At 35.8% G+C, this 27885-nt stretch overlaps 1 protein-coding gene across 1 annotated transcript in view; it reads right to left on the reverse strand.

The window, feature by feature from the left end:
* Window positions 1-27885, reverse strand: part of USH2A (usherin) — a 775604-nt gene that overhangs the window by 651139 nt on the left and 96580 nt on the right. The window contains exons 8-9 of the mRNA XM_064383503.1: window positions 27559-27780; window positions 26072-26165 (exon numbers count right to left, since the gene is read on the reverse strand). Of these exons, the coding sequence (XP_064239573.1) occupies window positions 26072-26165; window positions 27559-27780 (316 nt within the window). The remainder of the gene's footprint in view (window positions 1-26071; window positions 26166-27558; window positions 27781-27885) is intronic.

Consider the following 27885-nt stretch of genomic DNA (forward strand, 5'->3'; position numbering starts at 1 on the left):
AAAATTTTAGCATAAAAACAAAGTGAGTTTTTTCTATTTAGCTTGGTAGAAAAAGACAAAAAGGAGAAAAAATAATAAAAATGCAAATATTAGGCCACAATGTTTATATCAGGTAGTACTACATTTTAATAATTGTTAAAAAAATAAAAATTCACCCTTTTGATCATTTTACAATGGTCAAGTTAAATTCAATGGTCAATTAAAATATCACTGGAATATTCTTTTTGGAGTGATGAAGATTCTTTTTTCCCACAGTCATTTCTAACCATTTAGGTTAAGATAGTTTTCCCTCTTCTCATCTCTCAGAGTACTATATTAATACCTCAGTATTGCTCCTGACACTCCCCTTAAATGATTGGCTTGCGTATAGGTATCTTCCAGAAAACCCAAGTTAGTGACTTTATATTCTCTGTGTCATCCATGCATTAGGAGCATGATAGACAATTGCTAAGCTGTCAACTGACAATTCACAATTGACAATGATATTGATGTCCAGAGAAAGTTGTTCTTGAGGGAATTTAGAGAGGAACTGTTTACAATGGGAACAGTTCACAAACAAGGTGACATTTATATAAAGTCTTCAGAACTGACTGTTATGAGATGATTTGCAATAAAAACCCCTTACAAATATAAAATGAAATTCACCTCATAAAAGAAGAATATGTGGCAACCATTAAAATATTGTCAACTATGGGTCTTTAGCCAAAAATTTTAAAGTAGGGAAATTGACCTCTTTATGTTTCCCTCACCGGCAATACCCATATGCAAATCAAATTTATTTCATAAAATCAAAAGTTAGAGATTTATAGGCTGAGAGTCAAACGGCCTAGTTCAATTATTGGTGCTGCTGTTTACTAACTGCAAAAAGGCCACTGTGAAAAGTAACATCAAATGTATACTCTGATTTTATGAGCATACTCTCATGAGAGTATACTCTGGCCACTATATTAAGCATTTAAAATGGGTTGTTTCATTAAATCCTCTAGGCCTGGGTCAAACAGTATCCCACATCTAATTTCTGTTTCTTGACTTGCTAGCCCTGTGTTCTAGTGTAATTGTACCTCTCTAATCCTTATTTTTCTCACTTGTAACATGGGAGTAATAACACTTCTCTCATAAGGTTGCTGTAAAGACCAATCAATTATCAAAGCACTTGTCACACAGTTGGCCCTCAGCAAACTTGCCTATGACTTTGATTGTTATTGGATTCACAACTGAGGATTAAAGAGGTTAAGTAACATGAGCAATGACAATGGACCGTTAGTCCTAGAGTCCTCTTTACGTCTATGACTCTCAGTTTCTTCATCTCCAAAATGAAGACAACTTAATGGAATGTCTTAACTGTATTTGACTCAAAATAATCTTAGGATAAGTGGTAATATATAAATAATGCTCAAAACAAAGCCTGGAAAATATTACATGCTCAAACCTGAAATTCAGAAGATGGAGGAGGAGAAAAACAAGGAGGAGAGGGGTAAAAATCCAATAGAGTTGTTGATCTCAAGTTTGACTTGCACCAGCAGTATATGACTATCACTATGCTTTTTACAGTCTAAAACCATTAAGAGGTGATTCTGTGATCATAAATGCATTGGTCTATGATCTGCTTTGGAGGAGGTAGCCTACAGAGTGGCAAGAAGCAATGTATAACCAAAATTTATTTCTGGTTAATTTGATCATCTGTAGTTATCACTATAGAGGAGTTCCTATCTATCCACAATACTTCCCAGGAGCCAGCAGACATAACTATCACTTCAAGTAGCTCTATGTGTGGGGAAAATATGTTCTAATTGGGTAAATGGAAGAACAGATGAAAATTCGCTTTCTGACTTCTTGGATTTGAAGAAGAGAAATGAGCTCATTAAGCTGTCTTCCCCAGTTCAATTAGCCATGCACTTAACCTCATTTCCAATATTTAAAAAACCCTATTCCATTGTAAAACTTTTGCCAAAGGCAAAATTTTGCTGTAACACAATGCCCTGAGCCCATTTTTCTCTTGACTTCAAAACATTCTCATTGAAGAATTTGTTTATTCTATGGTGGTTTTTATTATTCAAGTTGTGCTTTCTCAAATATAAGTTGGTGGAAGTGATGAGATGGAAACTGTGGTCCTGTCACACTGATTTCAGATGCAGTTTGTCTTTTGCAAAACAACTGCTGGCTGTTTAAGTTTGGGATGTTGCCTGCATGAATTAGTGGAGCAAACCCAGCAAAAGCATTCCTTTGCTATTTCTAGGAAGACATTTTTGCTTTTGGATTATAATATTTAAAAAGCCTAATTTCAGATTTTATACTTATTGTCAGCCCAAAGCCATTATCAAAAAGTCTAATTGTAAATCAGACTGGACTAAATACTGTATGAATGCTCCAAAGATATTCATGTCTTTATTCATGGCTGTTTTAATGTTTAACGCCAAAGACAAATTTTACCACTGACCCAATGGAGTGGTTTTGGTCCTACCAAACTACTCGTTATTGAAAATGACTGGCCTTTCTTTTGTGGAGAAAGAAAACCCTACAGGAATATGGGTACGTGTTCCGCTTTCCTAAAGAAAAGAAGCATAGCTGTTATTTTTTGATTCTCAAATTAATATTTTTAAGATTATGATAATACCAGCCTGACAAAAAATTGAGGAAAGGACCAGTGCAGAACATTGCTTGTGAGAGAGGAATTTATCCATTCCTTTTAAGAGGAGCAACATGGGTATACATTCCACGGGACCCAGAAATTCCACTGAGAATTTAGGAAAATACATTTTTAAAGCAACTTGATAAAGATTTTTTTTTTAATAATGGGGTATTGATAATAGTGAAGAAAAGAAAACAAGTTAAATACCCAAAAGTAAGAGAGTGGTTTAAGATATCCTAATTCTTAAAAAAAAAAGGCTAACATTTATAAATATAAATAAGGAAGAATATTCATGATACAGTTTGAATTTAAAATCAAGTTAAAAATACCATATAGAGTATAATCCTCTATTGTAGATAAAGGTGGATTTATCTATTGACATAAATATACAACTCTAAGAAGATACAGAGAGATGAGATGTTTTTATTTATAATAACGATAATATAAGATCTGAAAGCATATAAACTAAGTGTATCAGCTGGGGTTATCTATGGGTGGTAGGTTTACAGATAAAGTTTACAACTGTTTTTCCACAGTGTAGATTTATTACTAATGTATTAAAAATTGAGTGCAAATAAAATGTAACTGCATGGATGGTTACAAGATAATTATATATCCTTTGCATGAACATTTCACTAAGAACAGCTAAGAAAATTAATATGTTCCAGTTTTAAATTAAACACAGATGAGCAAAAAACTGCAGAAAAAAATGATTCTCTTTTCAAGTACTATGCAGGCTAAAAAGTTTTTGAGCCACCAGTAAACAGAGTATGATTTGTAAAAGATACACATTTTTTCCAAACAATGGGATTAATATACAGAAACAAAGATTTTGAGAGATGATGCCTATATTTGTTTTAAAATTTGATTTAAAACATACACAACTAAATGACACACCAACACTTATTTGGGTCTTTGATCCTAAAGATGATACTGTTTCTATTATCATTTTGGGTGGGTTACAAAGACAAATAGAAGGAATACTTTTTAGTCTACTATTTGATTATAAAGTTTCATGAAGTATTAAATTCTTGGTCCTGTAATTGTTTCTTAACAACTCCTTTCAGATAAAACAAGGAGAACCATGACAAAATGGAAGAAATAATAATTGGTAAATGCATTATAAGTAAATTTTTGAATTCTCATAATTTTCATCTATCTTTTCTACCAGTGATTTTAAAGATTGATTTAAAATCAAGAACTGTGTGTATCTTGTATTTTATGCAGCTCCTGAAGCAAATGGTTTTCTATTTCATGATTTCCCAATCTCCAGTTGATTATTTATCACTTTCAATTATGTTTTGGGTTCTTCTATAACAACTGGATTCCCTCGATACGTCCCTGAATGCTCAAACTATGAGATTAGACAATGGCTATATCAGGGTCAAGGACCTTTATCACTGATTTATTTAACTGCTTTCATTCTGATAGTTTCTTAAAGGCTGCTAATCAACTTTGCTTAGTTGCAGCCAAATACTTTGACATGTTCAGTTATGAAAATCATTGAATCTAGAAGACACTGATGAAATTTATTTTATTATGTTATATTCTAATAATATATAATGACAGTTCTTTCTTCTGGATCATTAAACTGAAGTATAGTTTTCCTTTGTTACTATTACAGAGCAGCAAAGACAGTCTTTCAAAGACAACCCATAGTCTCCAAAGCATTTTTATCAACTCCACTCCCAATAGACTCAGTTTTTTTTGTTTGTTTGTTTGTTTGTTGTTTTTTTTTTTTGAGACAGAGGACAGAGTCTCAACTCTGTCGCCCAGGCTGGAGCCCAGGCACTACCTTGGTTCACTGCAACCTCTGCCTCCCACATTCAAATGATTCTCGTGAATCAGCCTCCCTAGTAGCTGGGACTACAGGCACGCACCACCATGCCCAGCTAATTTTTGTATTTTTTAGTAGAGACGGGATTTCACCATAGTGCCCAGGCTGGTTTCAAACTCCTGACCTCAAGCGATCTTCCCAGTTTGGCCTACCGAAGTTCTGGTATTACAGGCATGAGCCACCTTACTCAGCCATGCACTCAGTTTTATTTATTTCTTAACACCTTCACATTACAGAGAAATAGAAACTTGTATAAATAAGGAGTTTAAGTAATTTAACTACAGGAACAGTTTATTTATTCAGTCACTTACCCAACAATCTTAAATGCCTATTATGTATCTTCGAAAAAAGACGGAAGAAAAATGTCCTCTTAGTCTTTGCAAGTATAAAACCCTTGCAAAAGATTGGGAATTAGAGAGAAAATTTTCCTTCAAGGTCCTGAGAGCCCCCAGTGTCAATGACCTTTGAAAGGTTAAGTTCATAATGATCACCATGAGTCGTCAAAAACAACTTGTCTTCAATATGGTGAAGAAGTGCCTAGAAGGAGCTCTAGAACATAGTAGGTACTCAATTTATATATTGGATGTTCTCCTTCAGAAACCTCACTTCTAATTTCCATGATTATACTGGCTCCAGGGATAGAAAATAGAATTTGAGGGAGGGAGGGGTTGACTGGAGTCACATTGGCTCAGTCCATCTTTACATTCTGCTGAGCCTAAACTGGACAGCAGAGTCCTAGAAACCAAGAGATGTACTTATTCCACTCCTGGCTATAAAATTTAGAGATATGGATGCAGCATTGCCTATGTGAGCAGGGGAGAAAGACAATCTGTTTCAAAGTGAGAGATTATAAAATGATCACTTTTTAGTACTGTTATATTACTGCTCACTGAATAAAAGAGGTAATTTGTTAAACGGTTCCCAGATGGCCTGAATGAAATGGAGACCCTCTGAAAATCTGTATATTTCCCCTTTCTCGTCAGTAGAAACCAGCCCCCACCACTGGAAATGTTAAGAGCCTAAATCTCTAATAATATTAATTGTCCTCAGGCTCTATTCAAGGCTTCCCCTTTCCTTTGGCTGTAGCAATTCAATTGTCATTCAAATGATCCAGTTTCACTATGATTTGTCTACTAGGTAGAGAAATCATCTTTATAAACATAAAAACTTTAGCATACTCAGGTATCTTTTTTCCAATAGAAGTGTCCCTAGGTAGCTCTAATGTTCCCATGGCAAAGGTAATGTTAGACAAACTGGTTAATTTATTACCAGTGATAGATTTCAGAGGTGGACACAGATAAAGTGCCCAACTACAGAGAGAATCTAGACAGAAAATGGTTCAGTGCTTTGCACACGGTGGTGATCAATATTTTTAGATGAATGTGTCTATATATAAATATAACCAATAACTTATTTATTTTTAAGCAGAATTTTCTTACTGTATGCCTTGTGAATATAGATCTGTCTAATTATGTCTAGTGGTTGAATGAGATGGAACCATTTGCATGAGAGGCCTTGATTCTTATTTGTTAATTTTCAATACTGTATGTTGTTAGGTATTTGATTTCTCCTTTGACATGCCTGTCCTTCTTTTATTCCTTCTTCCTCTTATTTATAGATTGTTCAGGGCACTAAACAAAAAAGACACTTGGGGACACACCACCTTCCCTTAAGAGAATAGAAGGAGGATCTTAAAGTTTGTTCAAGATCGTAGATAGTAGACGAGATAAAGCAACTCTATTTTATTGCAACCATAATAATTTAACCCTACTGACATTCCAGGAAATATGGCCTGGAATAGAGACCACATTTGTACAAGATAACCTGCATTATTTTACAAGGAATTCAACTAAGAAAAGCTGGATTTATTACATTAATATGTTGTTTACATGCAACTCTCCAAAATAATATACATTACACATATATGGATTCACATACTAGCATTATTGATGTTTTTCAATATTTAAGATTTCTCTAAACTTAGTCAACTGATATAAAAGGTATTTGATTATTTAAATATAAATATTTTATATCGGAAATTTTGTCTAGTATTAGACTTGACTACCACATTACTAAATTTAAAAACCCTTTCTTAAGCATTGCTGCATTTAAACTTTTCTTTAAGATTTAAAATGTCTATGCTATTTATATTGTTAATTACTAACTGTTAGCCTGAATCATTTGTTTGTACTGAAGTCATCTCTATTATAGAAATTAGTGTGTGCCAGGGAATCTCTTTTGAATTTCAAAAATGAAGGTCCTTCGATATTTTCAAATACTTGCATCTATAATCAAGACATAATGGCTGTACTCTAGTGTAATGCTGTACATATAGAAGGCATTTATAAATATTTGTTGAGTGACTAAAGCTAGCAAATGATCAATCTTCACAGTAAAACTATAAATGTACACAGTAATCATGAATTTAGTAACGGTTATTCCATTGTGAATAGAGTCACCTCCACTCTGTCTTTAGCAGTAGCATGAGTGTTTACATAGATGATATATTTCTAATAGATTAATCAATATCATATTTGAGAAATTATACTGAAATATTAAAATAAATTTATGAATAATTTAAAAACAAAGAATTGTATTATCGTACGTACCATTTAATTTAGCAACAAGACACTGCCATATATATTCCACTTTACTAATAACATCTGAATTTAATAATATAGTAAGTAGTCCTCTTTTCCACAAAGAATATATTTTAACACCTCTAGTAGATGCCAGATCTCTATATGCAACTGGGTTTGGTAGTATGTGTACTGTGTATTACATATTTTAGTTCTATGTGGTACATATTTTCTGTTCATGTCTTCTAGTCACAAATGTATTGCTTTTTCCATTTTAGCTAAGCACTTGTCTAGCACTATAGTCATAACTTTTGTAGTTTGTGGTGTGACAGCAAATCTAGCACTAATTTCTTTTTTTTTTTTCACTATTTCACAGATACAAGATTCATGATTATTAGATATCTTAGCACTCTCAGCACACATTCTTTTCCTTTCCTTACCAAGTCAGGAATAGTGAGTTTTGTTTGTTTTTGCTTCTCTAGTTCCTTGAGGTGTGACTTTAAATTGCCTATTTGTGCTCTTTCAGACTTTCTGAAAGAAAGTAGGGATTTAATGTAGGGATTTAATGCTATGAACTTTCCTCTTGGCACCACCTTTGCTGTAGCCTGGAGGTTTTGATAGGTTGTGTTACTATTTCGAATAATTCAGTTCAAGAATTTTTTAAGTTTCCATGTTGATTTCATTGTTGACCCAAGAATCATTCAGAAGCAGGTTATTTAATTTCCATATATTTGCATGGTTTTGGGGTTCCTTTTGATTTCCAATTTTATTTTGCAGTGGTCTGAGAGAATACTTGATATAATTTCAATTTTCTTACAGTTTTTGAGACTTGTTTTGTGGCCTATCACATGGTCTATCTTGGAGAATGTTTCATGTGCTGATGAACAGAATGTATATTATGTTATTGTTGGGTAGAATGTTCTGTAAATATCTGTCAAGTCCATTAGTTCTAGGGTATGGTCCTCTGTTTCTCTGTTGACTTTCTGTTTTGATGACGTGTCTAGTGCTGTCAGTAGAGTACTGAAGTCCCCACTATTATTGGGTTGCTGTCTATATCATTTGTTAGATCTAGTAGTAATTGTTATATAAATCTGGGCACTCTGGAGTTAGGTTCATATATATTTAGAATTGTGATGTTTCCCTGTTGGACTAGTCCTTTTATCATTATTTAATATCCTTCTTTGTCTTTTTTAACTGCTGTTGCTTTAAAGTTTGTTTTGTCTGATATAAGAATAGCTACTCCTGTTGCTTTTGGTTTCCCTTTTCATGTAAGTTCTTTTTCCACCTCTTTGCCTTAAGTTTATGTGAGTTCTTATATGTTAGGTAAGTCTCTTGAGAACAGCAAATACTTAGTTGGTGAATTATACCTTCTGCCATTCTGTATCTTTTAAGTGGAGCATTTAGGCCATTTACATTCAATGTTAGTATTAGGATGTAAGATACCATTCTATTTATTATGCTATTTGTTGCCCGAATGCTTTGGGTTTTTTTCATTGTGTTATTATTTTATAGGTCCTGTGAGATTTATGCTTTAAGGTGGTTCTATTCTGGTGTATTTCAAAGATTTATTTCAAGATTTACAGCTGCTTTTAGCAGTTCTTGTAGTGCTGGCTTGGTGATGGTGAGTTCTCTCAGCATTTGTTTGTCTGAAAAAGACTTTTTCTTTCACTTATGAAGCTTATTTTCACCGGATACAAATTTCTTGGCCGATAACTGTTTGTTTAAGGAGATTAAAGATAGGACACCAATCCCTTCTAGCTTGCAGGGTTTCTGCTAAGAAATCTGCTGTTAATCTGATAGGTTTTCCTTCATAGGTCACCTGATGCTTTTGGCTCACAGTTCTAACGATTCTTTCTTTCATATTGACTTTAGATAACCTGATGACTATGTACTTAGGCAATTACCTTTTTGTGAAGAATTTAGGTGTTCTTTCAGCTTCTTGTATTTGGACGTATAGATCTCTAGCAAGGTTGGGGAAGTTTTCCTTGATTATTCCCTGAAATACATTTTCCAAACATTTAGATTTCTCTTCTTTCTTGGGAACACCAACTATTCTTAGATTTGGTCATTTAACATAATCCCAAACTTCTTGGAGGCCCTGTTCATTTAATATTTTTTTTCCTTTCTTTGTTTGATTGGGTTAATTTGAAAGCCTTGTCTTTGAGCTGTGAAGTTCTTTCTTCTATTTGTTCAATTCTATCGCTGAGACTTTCCAGTTTATTTTGCATTTCTCTAAGTGTGTCTTTAATTTCCAGAAATTATGATTGCTTCTTATTTATCTATTTCTCTGGAGAGTTTTCTGTTTATATCTTGTAACATTTTTGAAAGTTGTTTGAGTTCATATTCACCTTTGGTGCCTCCTTCAGTAGCTCAATAATCAACCTTCTAAGTTCTTTTTCTGGCATTCAGAGATTTCTTCTTGGTTTAGATGTATTGCTGGTAAGCTAGTATGATCTTTTGGGGGTATTAAAGAACCTTATTTTGTCATATTGCTAGAATTGTTTTTCTGGTTCCTTCTCATTTGGGTAGACTATGTCAGAGGGAAGATCTGAGGCTCAAGTATTGTTGTTCAAATTCTTTCTTCCCACTGAGTGCTCCCTGGATATGGGTGCTCAGGGATGTGCCTTTCTGAGAGCTGAAATGCAGTGATTGTTACTTTTCTTCTGATCTATCCAAGAGCTCCAGTCTCCAGACTGGTACTGGGGAATGTCCGCAAAGAGTCCTGTGATGTGATCGGTTTTTAGGTCTCTCAGCCCTAGATAACACACCTACTCTGGTGGATATACCAAGGGAGTGAAGTAGTCTCTGTGAGGGTCTTTTGTTGTATTTTTGTTTATTGCACTAGTTTTGTGTTGGTTGGCTTCCAGCCAGGATGTGACTACTTCAAGAGAGCATCAGCTGCAGTAGGTAGGAAGGATACAAGCTTACTCTAGGGTCTCCTGGATAAGTTTCTCAGGCAGTGGGCAGGAGCACAGAACTCCCAAGAGATTATGTTCTTTGTCTTTGTCTTCCAGGGCAGGTAGAGAAAGATCATCAGGTGGGGGCACGGTTAGGTGTGTCTGAGCTTAGAATCTCCTTGGGCAGGGCTTGCTCAAGCTACTCTGGGTGTTGGGGGTGTGGTTCTCAAGCTAATGGAGTTATGTTTCCAGGAGGATTATGGCTGCCTCTGCTATGTCATGCATGTCACCAGGAAAGCTGGGGAAAGCTGCAGTAAAAGGCCTCACCCAGCTCCCATGCAGCCCAAAAGGCCAATCTCACTCATGCAATACCCCTGCAACAGCACCGAGTTTATTTCCAGGCAATGAGTGAGCAGGGGTGAGGATTTGCCCCTGCTCCAGGTCTCCCCACTGGGAAAGCAAGCAGGGCTTTCAGGTTTCACGCTTCCCAGCCTGCTGCAACTTCTGTGCTGTGTCTGCCCTCCTGGTTCACCCTCTCCTCCAGATTCTGCTAGGAAAATTTGTATTCAGTCGAAATTGTTACAAAGTTCAGCTAGAAGTTTTCTTCTCCATGTGGTCTTTCCCCATTTCCACTGGTGGTCCTCCCCAAGGACGCTGTGAGACGAAGTCAGAAATGGCTTTCCGGGAGGCTGAGATTCCACACGGCTCCTCCCCCTGCTTCCTCTACCCCTATATTTTGCTCAACTCTCTAAGTTTGTCTCAGCTCCAGGTAAGGCCAAATCCATCACCTGTGATATGGACCTTCAGGTTCCCCAGGAAGGGTGTGTGTTCAAAGGTGGATGATCTCCCTGTCACACTTTGGCCACTCACAGTTTTTCGGCTGTCTCTTGGAGCTTGCAGCGGCAATCTGCTTCCTTCAAAGGATCTGTGGATTCTCTTGCAGGTATGTTCCTGCAGTAGTTCTTGGAGCAAAAGTTCATGATGTGTGTCTCCACATGCTGCTCTGTCTGCCTGAGTGGGGGCTGCAAATTAGTCCTGTCTCTATCCTTTTATCAGTTTCTTCCTTCTATTTGTATGTTCTTAAAATTCACATAAGTGATATACTGTGTATGTATGATTCTCAAACAAGCATTTTGTAGTCATGATGAGTTCCAAGTTGACTTTTAAATAACATGAAACCAATTAAAGGTGGCATGAGTACCTAATAAAGTATTTCTACTTCCTCACTCTGATGTCTTCTGTTATTGCTGCCATTCATTTCACTTACACACATGCTATAATAATGAAATACATTGTTCCTATAATTTGAACAAACTGGCGTCTGCTAGATCAATTAAGAATAAGAAAAATAAGACTAGGCGCGGTGGCTCACGCCTGTAATCCCAGCACTTTGGGAGGCCTAGGCAGGTGGATCACGACGTCAAGAGATCGAGACCATCCCAGTCAACATGGTGAAACCCCGTCTCTACTAAAAATACAAAAATTAGCTGGGCACGGTGGCGCATGCCTGTAATCCCAGCTACTCAGGAGGCTGAGGCAGGAGAATTGCCTGAACCCAGGAGGCGGAGGTTGCAGCGAGCCGAGATCGCGCCATTGCACTCCAGTCTGGGTAACAAGAGCGAAACTCCTTCTCAAAAAAAAAAAAAAAAAAAAAGAATAAGAAAATAAGTTATTTTATTCTTTCTCTAATGCTCTTCCTTTCTTTCTATAAATCTGAGTTTTCTGACCTGTATCATTTTTTTTCTCTCTCTAAAGAACTTCCTTTAACATTCTTACAAGGCAAATCTACTGGTCTTTTGTCTGTCTGAGAAAGTATTTTTCCTTTACTTTCAAAGGGTAATTTTGTAAGATACAGAATTATAGGTGGATTTTTTTTTCTATCAGCACCTAAATAACCACTTTTCTTGCTTACATGCTTGCTGAAGAGAAGAAGAATTTAATTCTTATCCTTGCTTTTTCATAGGCTAGATGTTCCTTCTGCCAGGCTCCTTTTAAGATATTTTTCTCTATCTTTGACTTTCTGCATTGGAATATGAAAAAATTCTTAGTCATTATCGTTTCAAATATTTCATCTGTTCCTTTCTCTTTCTCTTCTTCTTCTTCCCTATTATATGTATTTACATTTTTGGTAGTTGGCCCACAGTTCTTAGATATTCTTATTTTTTAGTCGTTTTTCTTTTTACTTTTCTATTTTGGTAATCTCTATTCACATATCTTCAAACTCAGATTCTTTTCTCAGCTGTCCCCAACTATTAATGAGCCAATTACAGGCATTCTTCATTTCTATGAAAGTGCTTCTGATCTCTAGCTTTTCTTTTTGCTTCTTTCTCAGAATTTTCATCTTTCTGCTTGTATTACCATCTATTTTTGCATGTTGTCTACTTTTTCCATTAGAGCCTTTAGTGTATTCATCACAGGTGCTTTAAATCCCTGGTCTGATAATTCCCGAATCCCCTCCATGTCTGAGTCTCATTCTCATTCTTGCTCTACTTCTTCAAACTGTGGGGTTTTTCACTGTTGTTGCATTTGGCTTTTTTTTTTTTTTTTTTTGGTCTTTTAGTGTGCTTTGCAACTTTTTGTTGAAATCCAGACATGATATACTGGACAAAGAGAACTCTGGCAAACAAGCCTTTCGTGGTATGATGGTAAGATGAGAGGGGAGGAGAAGTGTTCTATGGCAGCGGTTCCTAATGTTTTTGGCACCAACAATTGGTTTTGTGGAAGACAATTTTTCCACAAACTGGGGTGTGAGGTCAGGGCATGGGGGATGGCTGCAAGATGAAGCTATTCCACATCAGAGCATCAGGAATTCTCATAAGGAGTACACAGCCTAGATTCCTCACATGACCAGCTGACAATGGGGTTCGTGCTCCTATGAGAATTTAATGTCACCGCTGATCTGACAGGAGGTGGAGCTCAGGCAGTAATGACAGGTCACCAGCTGCTCATTTCCTGCTGTGCAGTCTGGTTTCTAATAGCCCACAAACTGCTAGTGGTCAGTGGCCCAGGGGCTGGGGACCCCTATTCTATGATTCTAGGATTCATTTTCAGTTTTTAATGAGCCTGTGCTCATTGGCTATGAATTTTACAAGTATTTATCAGTAATTGCTCTTCTTACCCCAAGGTGCAGCAGAATGGCTACAGGGAACCAAAGTTGGGTTCATCTCTTCTCCTTGAATGCCAATTCTTTTTTTTTTTTTTTTTTGCTCTTCTTGCTCACCTGGAGCACAAGGGTGCAATCTTGGCTCACTGAAACCTCTGCCTCCTGGGTTCAAGTGATTCTCCTGCCTCAGCCTCCAAGTAGCTAGGACTACAGGAGCATACCACCACATCTGGCCAAGTTTTTGTATTTAGTAGAGGTCAGGCTGGTCTCAAACTCCTGACCTCAGCTGATCCACTCACTTCAGCCTCCCAAAGTGCTGGGATTACCCACTGCACACAGCTCTTAAATGCTATTTTTAATGACTGTTCAATGGTATTTTGCTACTTTTTATACTCCTTCTTACATACAACATTATTTTTATTTAGGGAAGCAAATGTTCCTCTATATTTATCCACATATTTGCTGGTTTACTTGCTTACAATTTCTTCGTTCACATCAGGCCTATTTTCTGGAAACATTGTATTTCCTTATGAAAAGTATTCTCTAAAAATTCTTTTATTGTGAGTCCACTGGTGATAATATTGATATATATTTGTTAAACTAAAAATATGTTCTTTCTTTCTTGTTTCTCATTGATAGTACTGCTACAAATACAAGTGCATGTATCTTGGTTGCTTTCCCTTTGCATTTCAAAGGCACGACTCCGCTGTCTTCTGGCTTTCATTATGACTTTTGAGAAATGTATCAGTAGTATCTTATGAATTTATTTCTTACACTTTGTATTTTTCTCTCCGGCTGCTTTTAGGATGCTGCTCGGTCTTTGGTGATTATCAGATTTCTGGCTTTCTGGCTGCTTGGTCTTTGGTGATTATCAGATTTATATTATACCTATGTATGTATTTATTTTTCTTAGCCTACATGGGATTCATGTAGAAGAATCACATCATTCCTCAACTTTAGATAATTCTTTACTCTTATCCCTTCAAATATTATCTTTGACTATATTTATATTTTTATTATCTCCATTTGCTTCTTCTGTAAGGCTGTCTTATCTCCACTCTCATAACCTCCTTTTCATGTTTTCATCTTGTATTTTAAATGCATTTATGCATATACCTATCTCAGAGAAAGAACTAGCACAAGTATTTTTCAAAGATTAATAATATCATCACATCAGAGGGAAAATAAAATTCTTGACCTTGACTCAGTAAATGTACATCAAATGTAGGTCCTATAATATGAACTGTCTGAATGCTAGTTATATAAAAATGAATCAATTGACTAGCTTTACAAAAATTAAAATATAAATGAAATATATTTATAGTAAAATCCATGAACAAACAGAGAAAAAATAAGCAGTGGTAAAGCCTGATGTGTAATATAAATATGACACAAATTAGTCACGATGATTCATACTTTTGGACCTTGGTGCTCTAAAGGAACATACTTTCAAAAACAACAGAAATATTCATTTATATAATAAGCATTTTGGAGTGTGATGTTGGCACCATTCAAATTATTGAGTGGTAGGAAGGCTTATTATATAAAACATTTCAAGCCGGCTGTGCTATTTATAATGCTAACAAAAATTTATACTGATAGTTTGATTGTAGTTAATTCATAAGACCTATGATTAATGTTATAAAAGGGTCATAAGTTAGAGCCAAAGAATAAGAAGTGTTCACGGTTACTAATATATTGCTCTGTGAAGGCTTGGCTACCCTCGCAGGTAATGATGTCACAAAATGATGAAAGAATAGCTAAGTAGCCAATGAAGTGCCAATGCTTGGCTGAGACCCTGATCATTGCATCACTCTTGGCCAGAGCCCCGAAAGGTAAATGTAGCTATTAAAGGAAAAAGACAGCTCATAAGGATGCCAGCTTCAACTGGTAACACTTTTCTTAAAACTAGTTTCTATCAACACTTGAACTCTTAGATCAAGTAAAGAAAGTACTAGATAAGAAAAAGAAGTAATAGATATGTTATAGCTTTGCAAATATGTTAGTTGACAGGCAAACCCAGGCTTCTAATTCCTAGCTTGATATTCTGTACCTATAAGTTTAATATATACATTTTGATAGTTATAATGGATTTCTGATTAAGCGGGCCAGAGATACTATTTTGCAGTAAAGTTAACAGCACAAGTAATTAGAGAATCATCTAAAAAGGGGGGTGAGGTGGTATTAAAAAGCCTATGTACCAAAATAATGCATACGAAATAACTCAATGCTATGAAATTTTAGAACAGACAAAAATAATCATATTGATAGAAAGAAGAGTGGTGGTTTCCTGGGATGGGGGGTTTGGGGACAGCACTGACTACAAAGAAGCATAAGAGAATCTTTGGGAGAGAGAAACATTCCATATTTTGACATGGATGGTAATTAAACAGGGTACAAATATGCCAAAACTCATCAAACCATATATTTATATATATATTTTATTGCACTTTAGGTTCTTAAAAAAAAAAAAACTACAGGCCAATATCCATGATGAACATAGATGCAAAAATCTTCAATAAGATACTAGCAAACCGATTGCAACAGCACATCAAAAAGCTTATCCGTCACGATCAAGTAGGCTTCATCCTGGGGATGCAAGGCTGGTTCAACATATGCAAGTCTATAAATGTAATCCACCATATCAACAGAACCAAAGACAAAAACCACATGATTATGTCAACAGATGCAGAGAATGCCTTTGACAAAATTCAACAGCCCTTTATGCTAAAAACTCTCAATAAACTAGGCATTGATGGATCATATCTCAAAATATTAAAAGCTATTTATGACAAACCTACAGCCAATATCATACTGAATGGGCAAAAACTGGAAGCATTCCCTTTGCCGGTATTTTATTGAAGATTTTTGCATCTTTGTTTATCATGGATATTGGCTTGTAGTTTTCTTTTTTTTTTGTTTAGTCTCTTCCAGGTATTGGTATCAGGACGATATTGGACTCATAAAATGATTTGGGAAGGATTCCCTCTTTTTGTATTATTTGGAATAGTTTCAGGAGTGGTACCAGCTCCTCTTTGTACATTGGTAGAATTCAGCTGTGAACCCATCTGGATCTGGACTTTTTTTGGTTAGTACGCTATTAATTGCTGCCTCAACTTCAGCCCTTGTTATTGGTCTGTTCAAGGTTTCAACTTCTTCCTGGTTTAGGCTTGGGAGCGTGCAAGTGTCCAGGAATTTATCTATTTCTTCCAGGTTTACTGGTTTGTGTGCATAGAGTTGTTTGCAGTAATCTCTGATGGTAGTTTGTATTTCTGTGGAATTGGTGGTGATATCCCCTTTATCGTTTTTTATTGCATCTATTTGAGTCTTTGCTTTTTTCTTTTTTATTGATCTGGCTAGTGGTCTGTTTATTTTCCTGATCTTTTAAAAAAACCAGCTCCTGGATGTATTGATATTTTGCAGGTTTTTTTAATGTGTCTATCTCCTTCAGTTCTGCTCTGATCTTAGTTATTTCTTGTCTTCTGCTAGCTTTTGAGTTTTCTTTTTTTTATCTTGATCCTCTAGCTCTTTCAATTTTGATGATAGGGTGTCAATTTTAGATCTTTCATTGCTTCTTTGGTGGGCATTTATTACTATAAATTTCCCTCTAGATGCTGATTTAAATGTGTCCCAGAGATTCTGGTACATTGTGTCTTTGTTCTCATTGGTTTCAAAGAACATCTTTATTTCTGCTTTCATTTAATTGTTTATTCAGTCAACATTCAGGAGCCAGTTGTTCAGTTTCCATGAAGTTGTGAGATTCTGAGTTAGTTTCTTAATTCTGAGCTCTGATTTGATTGCCCAGTAGTCTGAGAGACTGTTTGTTATGATTTCCGTTCTTTTGCATTTGCTGAGAAGTGATTTACTTCCAATTATGTGGTCAATTTTAGAGTAGGTGTGATGTGGTGCTGAGAAAAATGTATATTCTGTGGATTTGGGGTGGAGAGTTCTGTAAATGTCTATTAGGTTTGCTTGGTCCAGGTCTGAGTTCAAGTCATGGATATCCTTGTTAATTTTCTGTCTCATTGATCTGTCTAATATTGACAGTGGAGCATTAAAGTCTCCCACTATTATTGTGTAGGAGTCTAAGTCTCTTGGCAAGTCATTAAGAACTTGCTTTATGTACCTGGGTGCTCCTATATTGGGTGTATATATATTTAGGATCGTTAGCTCTTCTTGATGCATTGATCCTTTTACCGTTATATAATGCTCTTCTTTGTCTCTTTTTGTATTTGTTCATTTAAAGTCCATTTTATCAGAGACTAGGATTGCAACTCCTGCTTTTTTTGCTCTCCATTTGCTTGATAAATCTTCCTCCATCCATTTATTTTTAGCTTATGTGTGTCCTTGCATGTGAGATGGGTTTCCTGAATACAGCACACGTATGGGTCTTGACTTTTTATCCAATTTGCCAGTCTGTGTCTTTTGATTGGGGCATTTAGCCCATTTACATTTAAGGTTAACATTGTTATGTGTGAATTTGATCCTGCCATTTTGATGCTAGCTGGCTGTTTTGCCTGTTAGTTGATGCATTTTCTTCATTATGTTGACGGTCTTTACCATTTGGTATGTTTTTGTAGTGGCTGGTACTGGTTGTTTTCCTTTCCTTGTTTAGTACCTCTTTCAGGAGCTCTTGTAAGGCAGGCCTGGGATGACAAAATCTCTGAGCAATTGTTTGTCCATAAAGGATTATATTTCTCCTTCTGTTATGAAGCTTAGTCTGGCTGTATATGAAATTCTACATTGAAAGTTCTTTTCTTTAATGATGTTGACTATTGGCCACCACTCTCTTCTGGCTTCTAGGGTTTCTGCTGAGAGATCTGCTGTGAGTCTGATGTGCTTCCCTTTGTGGGTAACCTGACCTTTCTCTCTGGCTGTCCTTAGCATTTTTTCCTTCATTTCAACCCTGGTGAATCTGACGATTATGTGCCTTGGGGTTGCTCTTCTAGAGGAATATCTTTGTGGTGTGTTCTGTATTTCCTGGACTTGAATATTGGCCTGCCTTGCTAGGTTGGGGAAGTTCTCCTGGATAATATCCTGAAGAGTGTTTTCCAACTTGGATTCATTCTCTCCATCACATTCAGGTACACCTATAAAATGTAGATTAGGTCTTTTCACATAATCTCATATTTCTTGGAGGATTTGTTCATTTCTTTTCACTATTTTTTCTCCATTCTTGTCTTCTCATTTTATTTCATTGAGTTGATATTCAATCTCTGATATCCTTTCTTCTGCTTGGTCAATTCGGCTACTGAAATTTGTGTATGCTTCATGAAGTTCTCGTGCTGTGTTTTTCAGCTCCATTAAGTCATTTTTATTCTTCTCTAAACTGTTTATTCTAGGTAGCATCTCATCTAACCTTTTTTCTGTGTTCTTTGTTTGCATTGGGTTAGCACATGTTCGTTTAGCTCTGAGAAGTTTGTTATTACCCACCTTCTGAAGCCTGCTTCTGTGAATTCATCTGATTCATTCTCCATCTATCTTTGATCCCTAGCTGGTGAGGAGTTGTGATCCCCTGGAGGAGGAGAGGTGTGCTGGTTTTGGGTGTTTTCATATTTTTTTGTGCTGGTTTCTTCCCATCTTTGTGGCTTTATCTATCTGTGCTTTGTAGTTGGTGACTTTCAGATGGGATCTCTGAGTAGATGTCCTTTTTGTTGATGTTGAAGCTATTTCTTTCCGTTTCTTAGTTTTCCTTCTAACAGTCATGCCCCTCTGCTACAGGACTGCTAGAGGTCCACTTCAGACCCTGCTTGCCTGGGGATCACCTGTGGCAGCTGCAGAACAGTAAGGGTTGCTGCCAGTTTTCTCCTTCTGTTTTCTTCATCCCAGAAGGGTACCCGCCTGATGTCAGCCTGAGCTCTCCTTTATGAGGTGTCTCTTTGGGTATACGGGGGTCAGAGAGCTGCTTAAGGAGACAGTCTGTCCCTTATAGGAGCTCAAATGCTGTGCTGGGAGCTCCGTTGTTCCATGCAGAGTTGCTGGGCAGGTACCTTTAAGTCTGCTGCAGCGAACTCATAAATGCCTCTTTTCCCAGGTGCTCTGTCCTAGGAAGGTCGCCTTTAAGTTCCTGACATGCTGCTGCCTTTTTTCATAGACGCCCTGCCCCACACGGAGTAGTCTAGTCACATCTGCCAGCAGAGGTGTTGTTAAGCTGCCGCAGGCTCTGCCCAACTGCTGTGTGAACTGCCTCAGTATTGGCAGACTGCCTCGGTAGTGGCGGATGCCCTTCCCCCCACTGAGCTGGACTCTCCCAGGTCCAGCTGCGCTTGCTGCAAAACTCTCAATCCAGAGCACTTCAGATTGCTTATTTTGTAGGGGAGGTACTCGCCGAGCCAGATTACCTGGCTTCCTGTCTCAGCCCCCTCCCTTTCAGTTGAATGGGTGGCTCTGTCTCCCAGGCATTCCAGGTGCCAGTTGAAATGGCCAACCAGATTTGTGAGTTTCTGTGCACCAACCAGTGGTGCCAGCTCAAACAGCCATGCTGAAAACTCATGGTGCTTTTCAGCCCAGGAATCTCCTGGTCTGTGGGCAGTGAAAACTTGTTTGGAAATGTGGTGAGCACTCACCCTCTGCATTGTTCTTGCTGCGAACTGCACTCCAGAGTTGTTTCTATTTGGCCATCATTGATATCCCCAAACTATATATTAAGTGGGTACATTTTATTGTACACAAATTACGTTTTTTATTTAAAAATAAAAAACACTAGTTTTGCCAGATGTTACCATGGGCCAAATTGGTAGAGTACACAAAATGTCTTTATATTATTTCTTAAAACTGTATATCAATCTATAATTATCTCAAAATTAAAAGTTTACTTTAAAAAAATCCAAGTAACAGTGACTATTTTTTATCCAAATAAAATTAAACATCTATAAAGAACATATGTGTTTATAACTTGTGAGATATATAATGATTCATGCAAGTTCAATGCCATGTATTTCTAAATTCTACTTTGAAATGTTTAACTCTGTAGGAAAGTTAATGAATAGCATCTAGGCTTTTGGATTTGTTTCACCCTAAATCAGTTCTAAAGTGGGCCTAGAAAATTAATCATTTACAGCTTTTTTTAATTCTTAGGAAGAAATGTGACAAGTATTCTAAAAGTATTCTCAATTAGTGAAATATACCATATTATTTATGGTATGTATCATACATTAAAGTCAAGGCCTTAAAATTGCCAAACAATACCAAGATGTATCAGAGTTCCTAGTCAGAGAGTACAAAGGACAGTCAGTGAGCCTCCCAAAGGTAAATGTTTTTAGATGTCAAAAAATGTAATACTAACAAAGCAAGCATAGCTTTAATTTCATCTCAGAGTCAGCAGTGTCTTTGCTAATAGATTTTCTTGAGTTGTTTTTGGTTATTTGTGAGTTTTTATTTTTATAAAGGAGTAAAAGAAATAAAAGTTAACAATGAATATAGCAATGGACAGCTGGTTTTGCTATACTCAGAATTAATAATGTATTCTAGTTTCCAGTGTCTCAATCTATCAATAAGTTTTGCTTTATAAGGTTCAGAAGCTCAGTCTTTGAAGACCATGTAGTTCATCAAAGTGAGGTTGCCAAGATATAAGGATAGAGATAGTAGTTAATGTTGTAGCAAACCAAAGAGTGATACTGTTCTAAATGGGGTAACTGCTACCCTGAGTCAGCGAGTTGTTGCCAGGGGAGAAATGGAGACAGTGTTACACTATGTTCTGATTAAGAGAAACAAGGAATTAAAAATTTCTAAGTGTTGTTTTTTTACTTTTTAATAATTGCCATTCTGACTGGAGTAAGATGGTATCTTACTGTGGTTTTTATTTGCATTTCTGTAATGGTCAGTGATGTTGAGTTTTTTTTCATGTTTGTTGGCCACATGTGTCTTCTTTTGAGAACTGTCTGTTCATGTTCTTTGCCCAATTTTTAATAGGGTTGTTTTTTTCTTGTAAATTTCTTTATGTTCCTTCTAGACTCTGGGTAGTAGACTTTTGTCAGAAGGATAGATTGCAAAAATTTTCTCCCATTCTATAGACTGTCTGATCACTCTGATGATAGTTTCTTTTTCTGTTGAGAAGCTCCAAGGTTGCAGAGAAAAAGGAACACCTTTACACTCTTGGTGGGAGTATAAATTAGTTCAACCACTGTGGAATACAGAGTGGCGATTTCTCAAATACCTAGAGGCAGAAATACCATTTGATCCAGCAATCCCATTACTGTGTATTACCAGTAATATAAAACATTCTATTTTGAAGATTACATGCACATATATGTTCATTGCAGTGTTTTTCACAATGGCAAACACATGAAATCAACCTCAGTGACCATCAATCATAGATTGGATAAAGAAAATGAGGTACATTGCACTGTAGCCTGAGCCACAGAGCAAGACCCCATCTCGGAAAAAATAAAAAAAACACACAAAAAACAAAAAACGTGGTACATACACACCATGGAATACTATGCAGCCATAAAAAAAAATTGAGATCATGTCTTTTGCAGGGACATGAATAGAGTTGGAAGTCATTATCCTCAGCAAACTAACACAGGAACAGAAAACCAAACACTACCTATTCTCGCTTATGATTGGGATCTAAATAATGAGAACACATGGACACATGGTGGGGAACAACACACGCTGGGGCCTTTTAGGGATGGTGGGAGAGGAGGAAAGACATCAAGAAGAATAGCTAATTGTTGCTGGGCTTAATACCTAGGTGATGGGGTGATCTATGCAGCAAGCCACCATGGCACACCTTTACCTAGGTAACAAACCTGCACATCCTACACATGTTCCCCTGAACTTAAAATAAAAGTTGAGGGCCAGGAGTGGTGGCTCATGCTTGTAATCCCAGCACTTTGGGAGCCCAAGTTAGGTGGAGCAGTTGAGGTCGGGAGTTCAAGACCTGCCTGGTCAGCAAGGTGAAACCCATTTCTACAAAAAATACAAAAAATTAGTTGCATGTGGTGGTGGTGCACACCCATAGTCCCAGCTACTTGGGAGGCTGAGGCAGGAGAATCCCTTGAAGCTGAGAGCTAGAGGTTTCAGTGAGCCAAGATCATGCCACTGCACTGCAGCCTGGGTGACAGAGCAAGACTCCCTCTCAAAAAAAAAAAAAAAAGTTGAAGAATAAATAAATATTTTAAAGTGAAAACTCTTGTTGAACATTACATTAAAACTGTTTAAATACTGTTTCGACTTGTGGGCCACCAATTTCTGACATTGACCTTATAAACAAATGAATAATATTTCATATGGAAAATTGCTTAGAATGGCTAAGTATGTGAACCTGCCCCTGAATTCACCATTCTACTTTCTCTCAACTTCATTCATTTTCTCTGCTAAAAACACTTTCTCATATGAAAGACAATTGCCAAGAACTGGCATATTATCAATGCTTACATTTTCATCTGTTTGCCAAATGTCTGTAATATAATTCACAAAAGCTCTGTTTATTGAGTAATATTATTAATGGATAGCATAATACTGTGGAATTGAAGACATTCTTTTTGGATTATATCCAGGTCTTTAAAAAGAGCATGGATCCCAATAGGAAATGAATGACTTATATTAAAACGTATTATTTTAAAAAGTAGAACAACATGGAAAGCATTAGAATAGGCATATTTTCCAATTACTATGAGACAACTTTTCTCTTTGAATGATAACAAAGCAGAATGTCATGCCTATGAATGCTTCTATAAAATAATTTTTCATTTTCAACACATTGTTAAAAATATCATAGGACTGAGAAATCATTCAACTTAACAGTCTATTGACTTTTTCCCTGCAGCTGCATTTGCCAAACTTTGGTAAGTAAATTATATTTGTTGCTTTTTAAAATTTATGGCTAAATTCATAAATTACTAAAATATGTCAAGGAGGAACTAACACAAAATTTTACTTTTACATTTTTGTTTTCAAAAGGCACTTAATGTCTAAATAAGAAGCATTAAAACGTATTCTCAACCCAAATTATAGTTAATTATTTCACTAGTTCATAATCCAATAGTTACCACCTGAGACCAAGTCTGAAAATCCCAACTTGACTTCAGAAGCCAATCATAAGCCTTCATTCATTTAATGGCTCTATTTTTAAGGGGAAGCATGAAATCATCCAAGAATCAGAAAATATCAAACACTTAACTGTGAGCAATTAAAGAGAGAGAAAGAAAAAAAGAAGACAGGACATCAAAAACAAATGAAAGAGACTAATATGGACTGAGAAGCTCAGAAAATAACATATCATATGAAGGTATTAGCCAAACTATTGTTTGCAAATACTGGATATATTCAGTTCAAGGTGCCCTACTAAATTCATCCCAAAGCATTTTTTAACTGGGGTGTTCGTGGTTTTGTGGAGGAGAGAACAAGGTTAGTGAAAGAAGTCACTGATTATAAGGAAGTAAGTGTCCATCGTAAGGGATCAAAAGAAGACAGTAGAAAAACAGAATAAATGTTACTTTGACTTTAAAATCTAGAACAAATAAAACTGGCAAAAATTTCAATACAAAATTATGGCTCAGTAAAGAGTGAATCAATCAACTTAATCCAATTAATTTCATTTCTGTGACAATATGATAAGCCATACAATCAGGCATATTAAAATCAGTTCTTCTATAAAGATTTTTTCTCATGATATACTAACCAAATTAAATGTAGACTCTAAACATTAGAAATCCAAAAAGAAAACCATAAAAGATTTCTTCTTTCAAAACAAATATTGACTAATGATGAGGACTAGATGTATATGAAGCAGTGATCTAGAAAATAAATTCAAAAGGATATCTAAATTAGAACCTGAAAGTTTTGGTTTGAGCACATAGAAAGAAAGTAGGCTATAACCAAATCAAAGTCTGTGAGTTGAAACTGAGGAATAGGACTACATCATAAAAGTGCTAGAGAAAGTCTGCATTATAGGTAATATTCACGCCATTGAACTATTCTCACTAATGTTAGAGTCAACCGCAAATTAGATCAGAGTAAGAATCAGAAGACAGAAATGGAGTTCGCCAAAACCTTGACAGATGGTTTTTTAAAAAGCAAGATGCTCTATAATATCCTAAAATAAATTGCACAGAGAAGTGAAATAACTAACTAAAACACAAGCGTAGGGCCAGGTCCAGGAGGCAGAGAAGTTTACAAGTCATACATGAGTGTATGAGACAATGCTACCATCTTAAAAGCTAAAATGCACCAACATATAACCCCATATTTATGTAACAAAATGATAGAAATAAAAGCATTTGATATAGTTTGGATGTTTGTCCCATCCAAATCTCACGTTGAAATGTGATCCCCAGTGTTGGAAGTGGGCCTGGTGGGAGGTGTTTGGGTCACAAGGGTGGATCCTCCATGAAGTGCCCTCCCCTCAGTAGTGAGAGCAGACTCTGTTAGTTCATGCAAGAACTAGCTGTTTAAAAAAGCCTGGCTTCTGGCTTTGCCTTCTGCCATGATTGTAAGCTTTCTGAGGCCTCACCAGAAGCCAAGCAGATGCTGGCACCATGCTTGTACAGCCTGCAGTGCCATGAGCCAAATAAACCTCTTTTCATTACTATGTACCCATTCTCAGGTCTTCCTGTATAGCAAACAGACTAACCCACCATTCCATACACTTGTCATTAAAGAACTGCTTTTTAGAATGACAGCAATTATATAATGCAGTTCACTATATTTGAAAATTTAATTTTAGTAGATGTGCTCAAATTGTCCTCCAAAACAGTTGCATCAATTTGCAGTCCCATCAGTGATGTGTTAAAGGTTATATTCTCACAAGTACTAAATGACACCAATCTTTATATTTTCTGCTAATTTGAAATATTAAAAACAATTGCTGAATATGATTAAAACAGGTTAACATTTTATGTGTTAATTAAAATTATAATTTGTTCATTTGTAAATTGCTTGTTCATATATTTGCTTATTTTTATCAGATATATTTTTCTTAATATTGCATAAATGCTTCTTGTATATTAGGAATCTTAACTCTTCACCTGTTAATATGATATAAATATTTTCTATCAATCCATCATTTATCACTACATTAATGTTAGCCCTTACACTGTTTAGAATTTTAAATATTTATATAACAGAATATGTCATTAATTTCCTTCATAACTCCAGATGTTCATTTGTTTATATTTCATTTGTTTAGTTAATAAAAGTTCTCAACTTAAGATATAGAAGTATTCTTCTAATCTTTATTTTAATATACTTATAGTTCTTTTCTACTTTAAAAGTTTAAGCCACATACATTTTTGTACATATCATCAGAGAGAGATCTAATTTGATTTTCTTGCAAATTAGCAGTTAATCATCTCAAACATATTTACTAAAGAGTCTATCTTACCTACTCTCATTATTGGTATGATTGTTACTGCTGCTGAACTGTCTTTCATATCAGCTATTTCTGATGTTGTTGCTCGATATTCCTACCAACAAACGTCTCTTGATTTTTTTTCCATAAAGATAAAGCTAAATTTCCACCTCAACTATGGAATTCCCCTAACTATCACAAAGTAACATAACTCATAAATCATTTTACTATGGAGTTTCAAGTTAATTACTTTAAATGCCTGATATTAGTAATAAATGAACCTTGATTCACATAAATATATAAAAATTGTTCTGCATCTACAGATCCTTTTCTTGTTTATAGATACCTTTGTATAAATTCTCTTTAGTAGGAATCAAACCATTTTTTTGTTTAGTTCCATGCTATCCAGACACATTAAAAATGGTCTTATAAAATATGATAATGTTGATGAAACAAAGAAAGAAAAACAAAAAAAAAAAGAAGAAAAACCTTAGGGTTCGGTTTCAGCTGTAATTTCTCTGGTTGAAATTATTTTTTAAAAATGCAATTTCAATGTAATTGATGGCTGTTATTTTTTCTTTATAAAAACTCTGCAATAATTGACATTTTAAGCTCATATCAGTTTTTAAATTTATTTTCATTGGTTAGGCCAAAATGAAGTTCATAGAATTTAGTCACCATCTCTACTATTTTTTTTTTTTTAAGATTTCTATGAATAAAATAGAACTCACGTAAAGTCCTTCAGTGAAGCTCTCCTGGGAGCAGAGGCATCTATATGGCTGGCTTGTCGTGTCGCAGTTATCGGCATGACCATGGCACTGACATCTGCAAACATAAGCATCACACACTCCTAAGGAACAGCAAAACAACTATGAATGTATTTAAGGCCCTAGGACTATATACATTGTGTGAATTCAACAAAGAAGATTTTTGTATATTTAATTGATATAAAATCAGCTTTCCCTTAATTGTGTGGGTATTCATGTAAGTTTTTATCTGGAAATATCGGAAGGACTGTCATCCCTATCCAAACCACTGTATTGTAAAGACAATTTTCAAACCAACCTCAAAAGGGAAATGGAATTCTTTATATCTATATCAGCCATGTACCAAGGGAAGGCATTTACTAAACTATTTAAAATACAGTTAAGAATATAAAATTCAGGCTGTGCATGGTGGCTCATGCCTATAATCCCAGCACTTTGGGAGACCGAGGCAGGTAGATCACTTGAGGTCAGAAGTTCACCTGAGTAACATGGTGAAAACTCATCTCTACAAAAAGTGAAAAAAATCAGCCGGGCATGGTGGCACATGCCTGTAGTCCCTGTCACTTGGGAGGCTGAGATGAGGGGATCACATGAGGCCCAGAAGTTGAGTTTGCAGTGAGCCATGATTGTGCCACTGCATGCCAGCCTGGGTGACAGAGCAAAACCCTGTCAATAAAAAGAATATGAAGTTTAGAATAAACTGTAGAATGCAGTTAACATAATTCATTTTTTTTCTTCTTTTCCAAAGTTAGATGATGAATATTTAATAGTTTTACTTTGTTCATTATGCTATGACTTAGCGAACAAACAATGCTTATATACTGGCATTCTGTTCTGCTTTTAAAGACATATTTTATTCACAAGGCCTATCATTCCTCTAGAACAACCTATTTTAATATATTCTATATGTACATTTTTATATTAGAGAATAGGCTTCTTAGGTTTGCAGCTATCATTTCTTTTTAAATATTGTGAGTCATGTTCTCAATTATGATCAGACATTTATAAACTACTTAGGGCACATCAGATCTTTCCACTAAAGAAATACAAGTATTCCCCATGGAACTGTGCACTATGAACTCAGGTAGACCAAGATCCATACTTAAAAACTCTCTGGTACTATAGTTACAACACCAAATCCAGATGCTTCTTCTTGCTTTCAAGAATATTTGAAAATTATATTATATAACAAATCAAGTAACATATTAGGTAAATCATTTCTAAGTCAGATTCAGAGTGTCATAACTTCTAAAAGCAACAGCTTTTGAAAATCAATTCCATAACAATGTTATATCCAGAAAAGACTCACATATAGATCTTTGCCTAAAATCAGAGTACAAAATCATTTCAAAATGTAAAGCTTGAAATCTGGCTTGCTCTGAAATCTTAGTTAATGTGCTGTTAAATAAGTATGACAAAAACCTTGTTGAAAACAAAATTTGTAATAATACCTCCCACTAATGGTGATTTCATCCACTGCATAATATCTGTGTCTGAGGTTGACAGCAGTCTCAGTTGTGTAGTACTGCCCATGAAAATGAAACCTTATTTGTGTGGCTTTTACGAACTCTTGAAGAGATGGGGTATTATAGAAGTCATTGTATCCAGGACGATAATTTGGTCCAGGTGTCAGGATGCTAAAAGTGACATTGCCACGGGAATACGGAGTAAAACTGTTAATGAAAGAAATTTGATGTCATGAAAATCTATTTATATTTTTTGCAAAACAGAAATCAAGATGTTGAGAAATTATTACACAGTGTCATAAAAGCTTAAAT

This window comes from Aotus nancymaae, unplaced genomic scaffold (assembly GCF_030222135.1).
Source record: "Aotus nancymaae isolate 86718 unplaced genomic scaffold, 86718_ANA_hifiasm-v0.15.2.pri h1tg000032l_0, whole genome shotgun sequence".
In the NCBI taxonomy this organism is placed as follows: Eukaryota; Metazoa; Chordata; class Mammalia; order Primates; family Aotidae; genus Aotus; species Aotus nancymaae.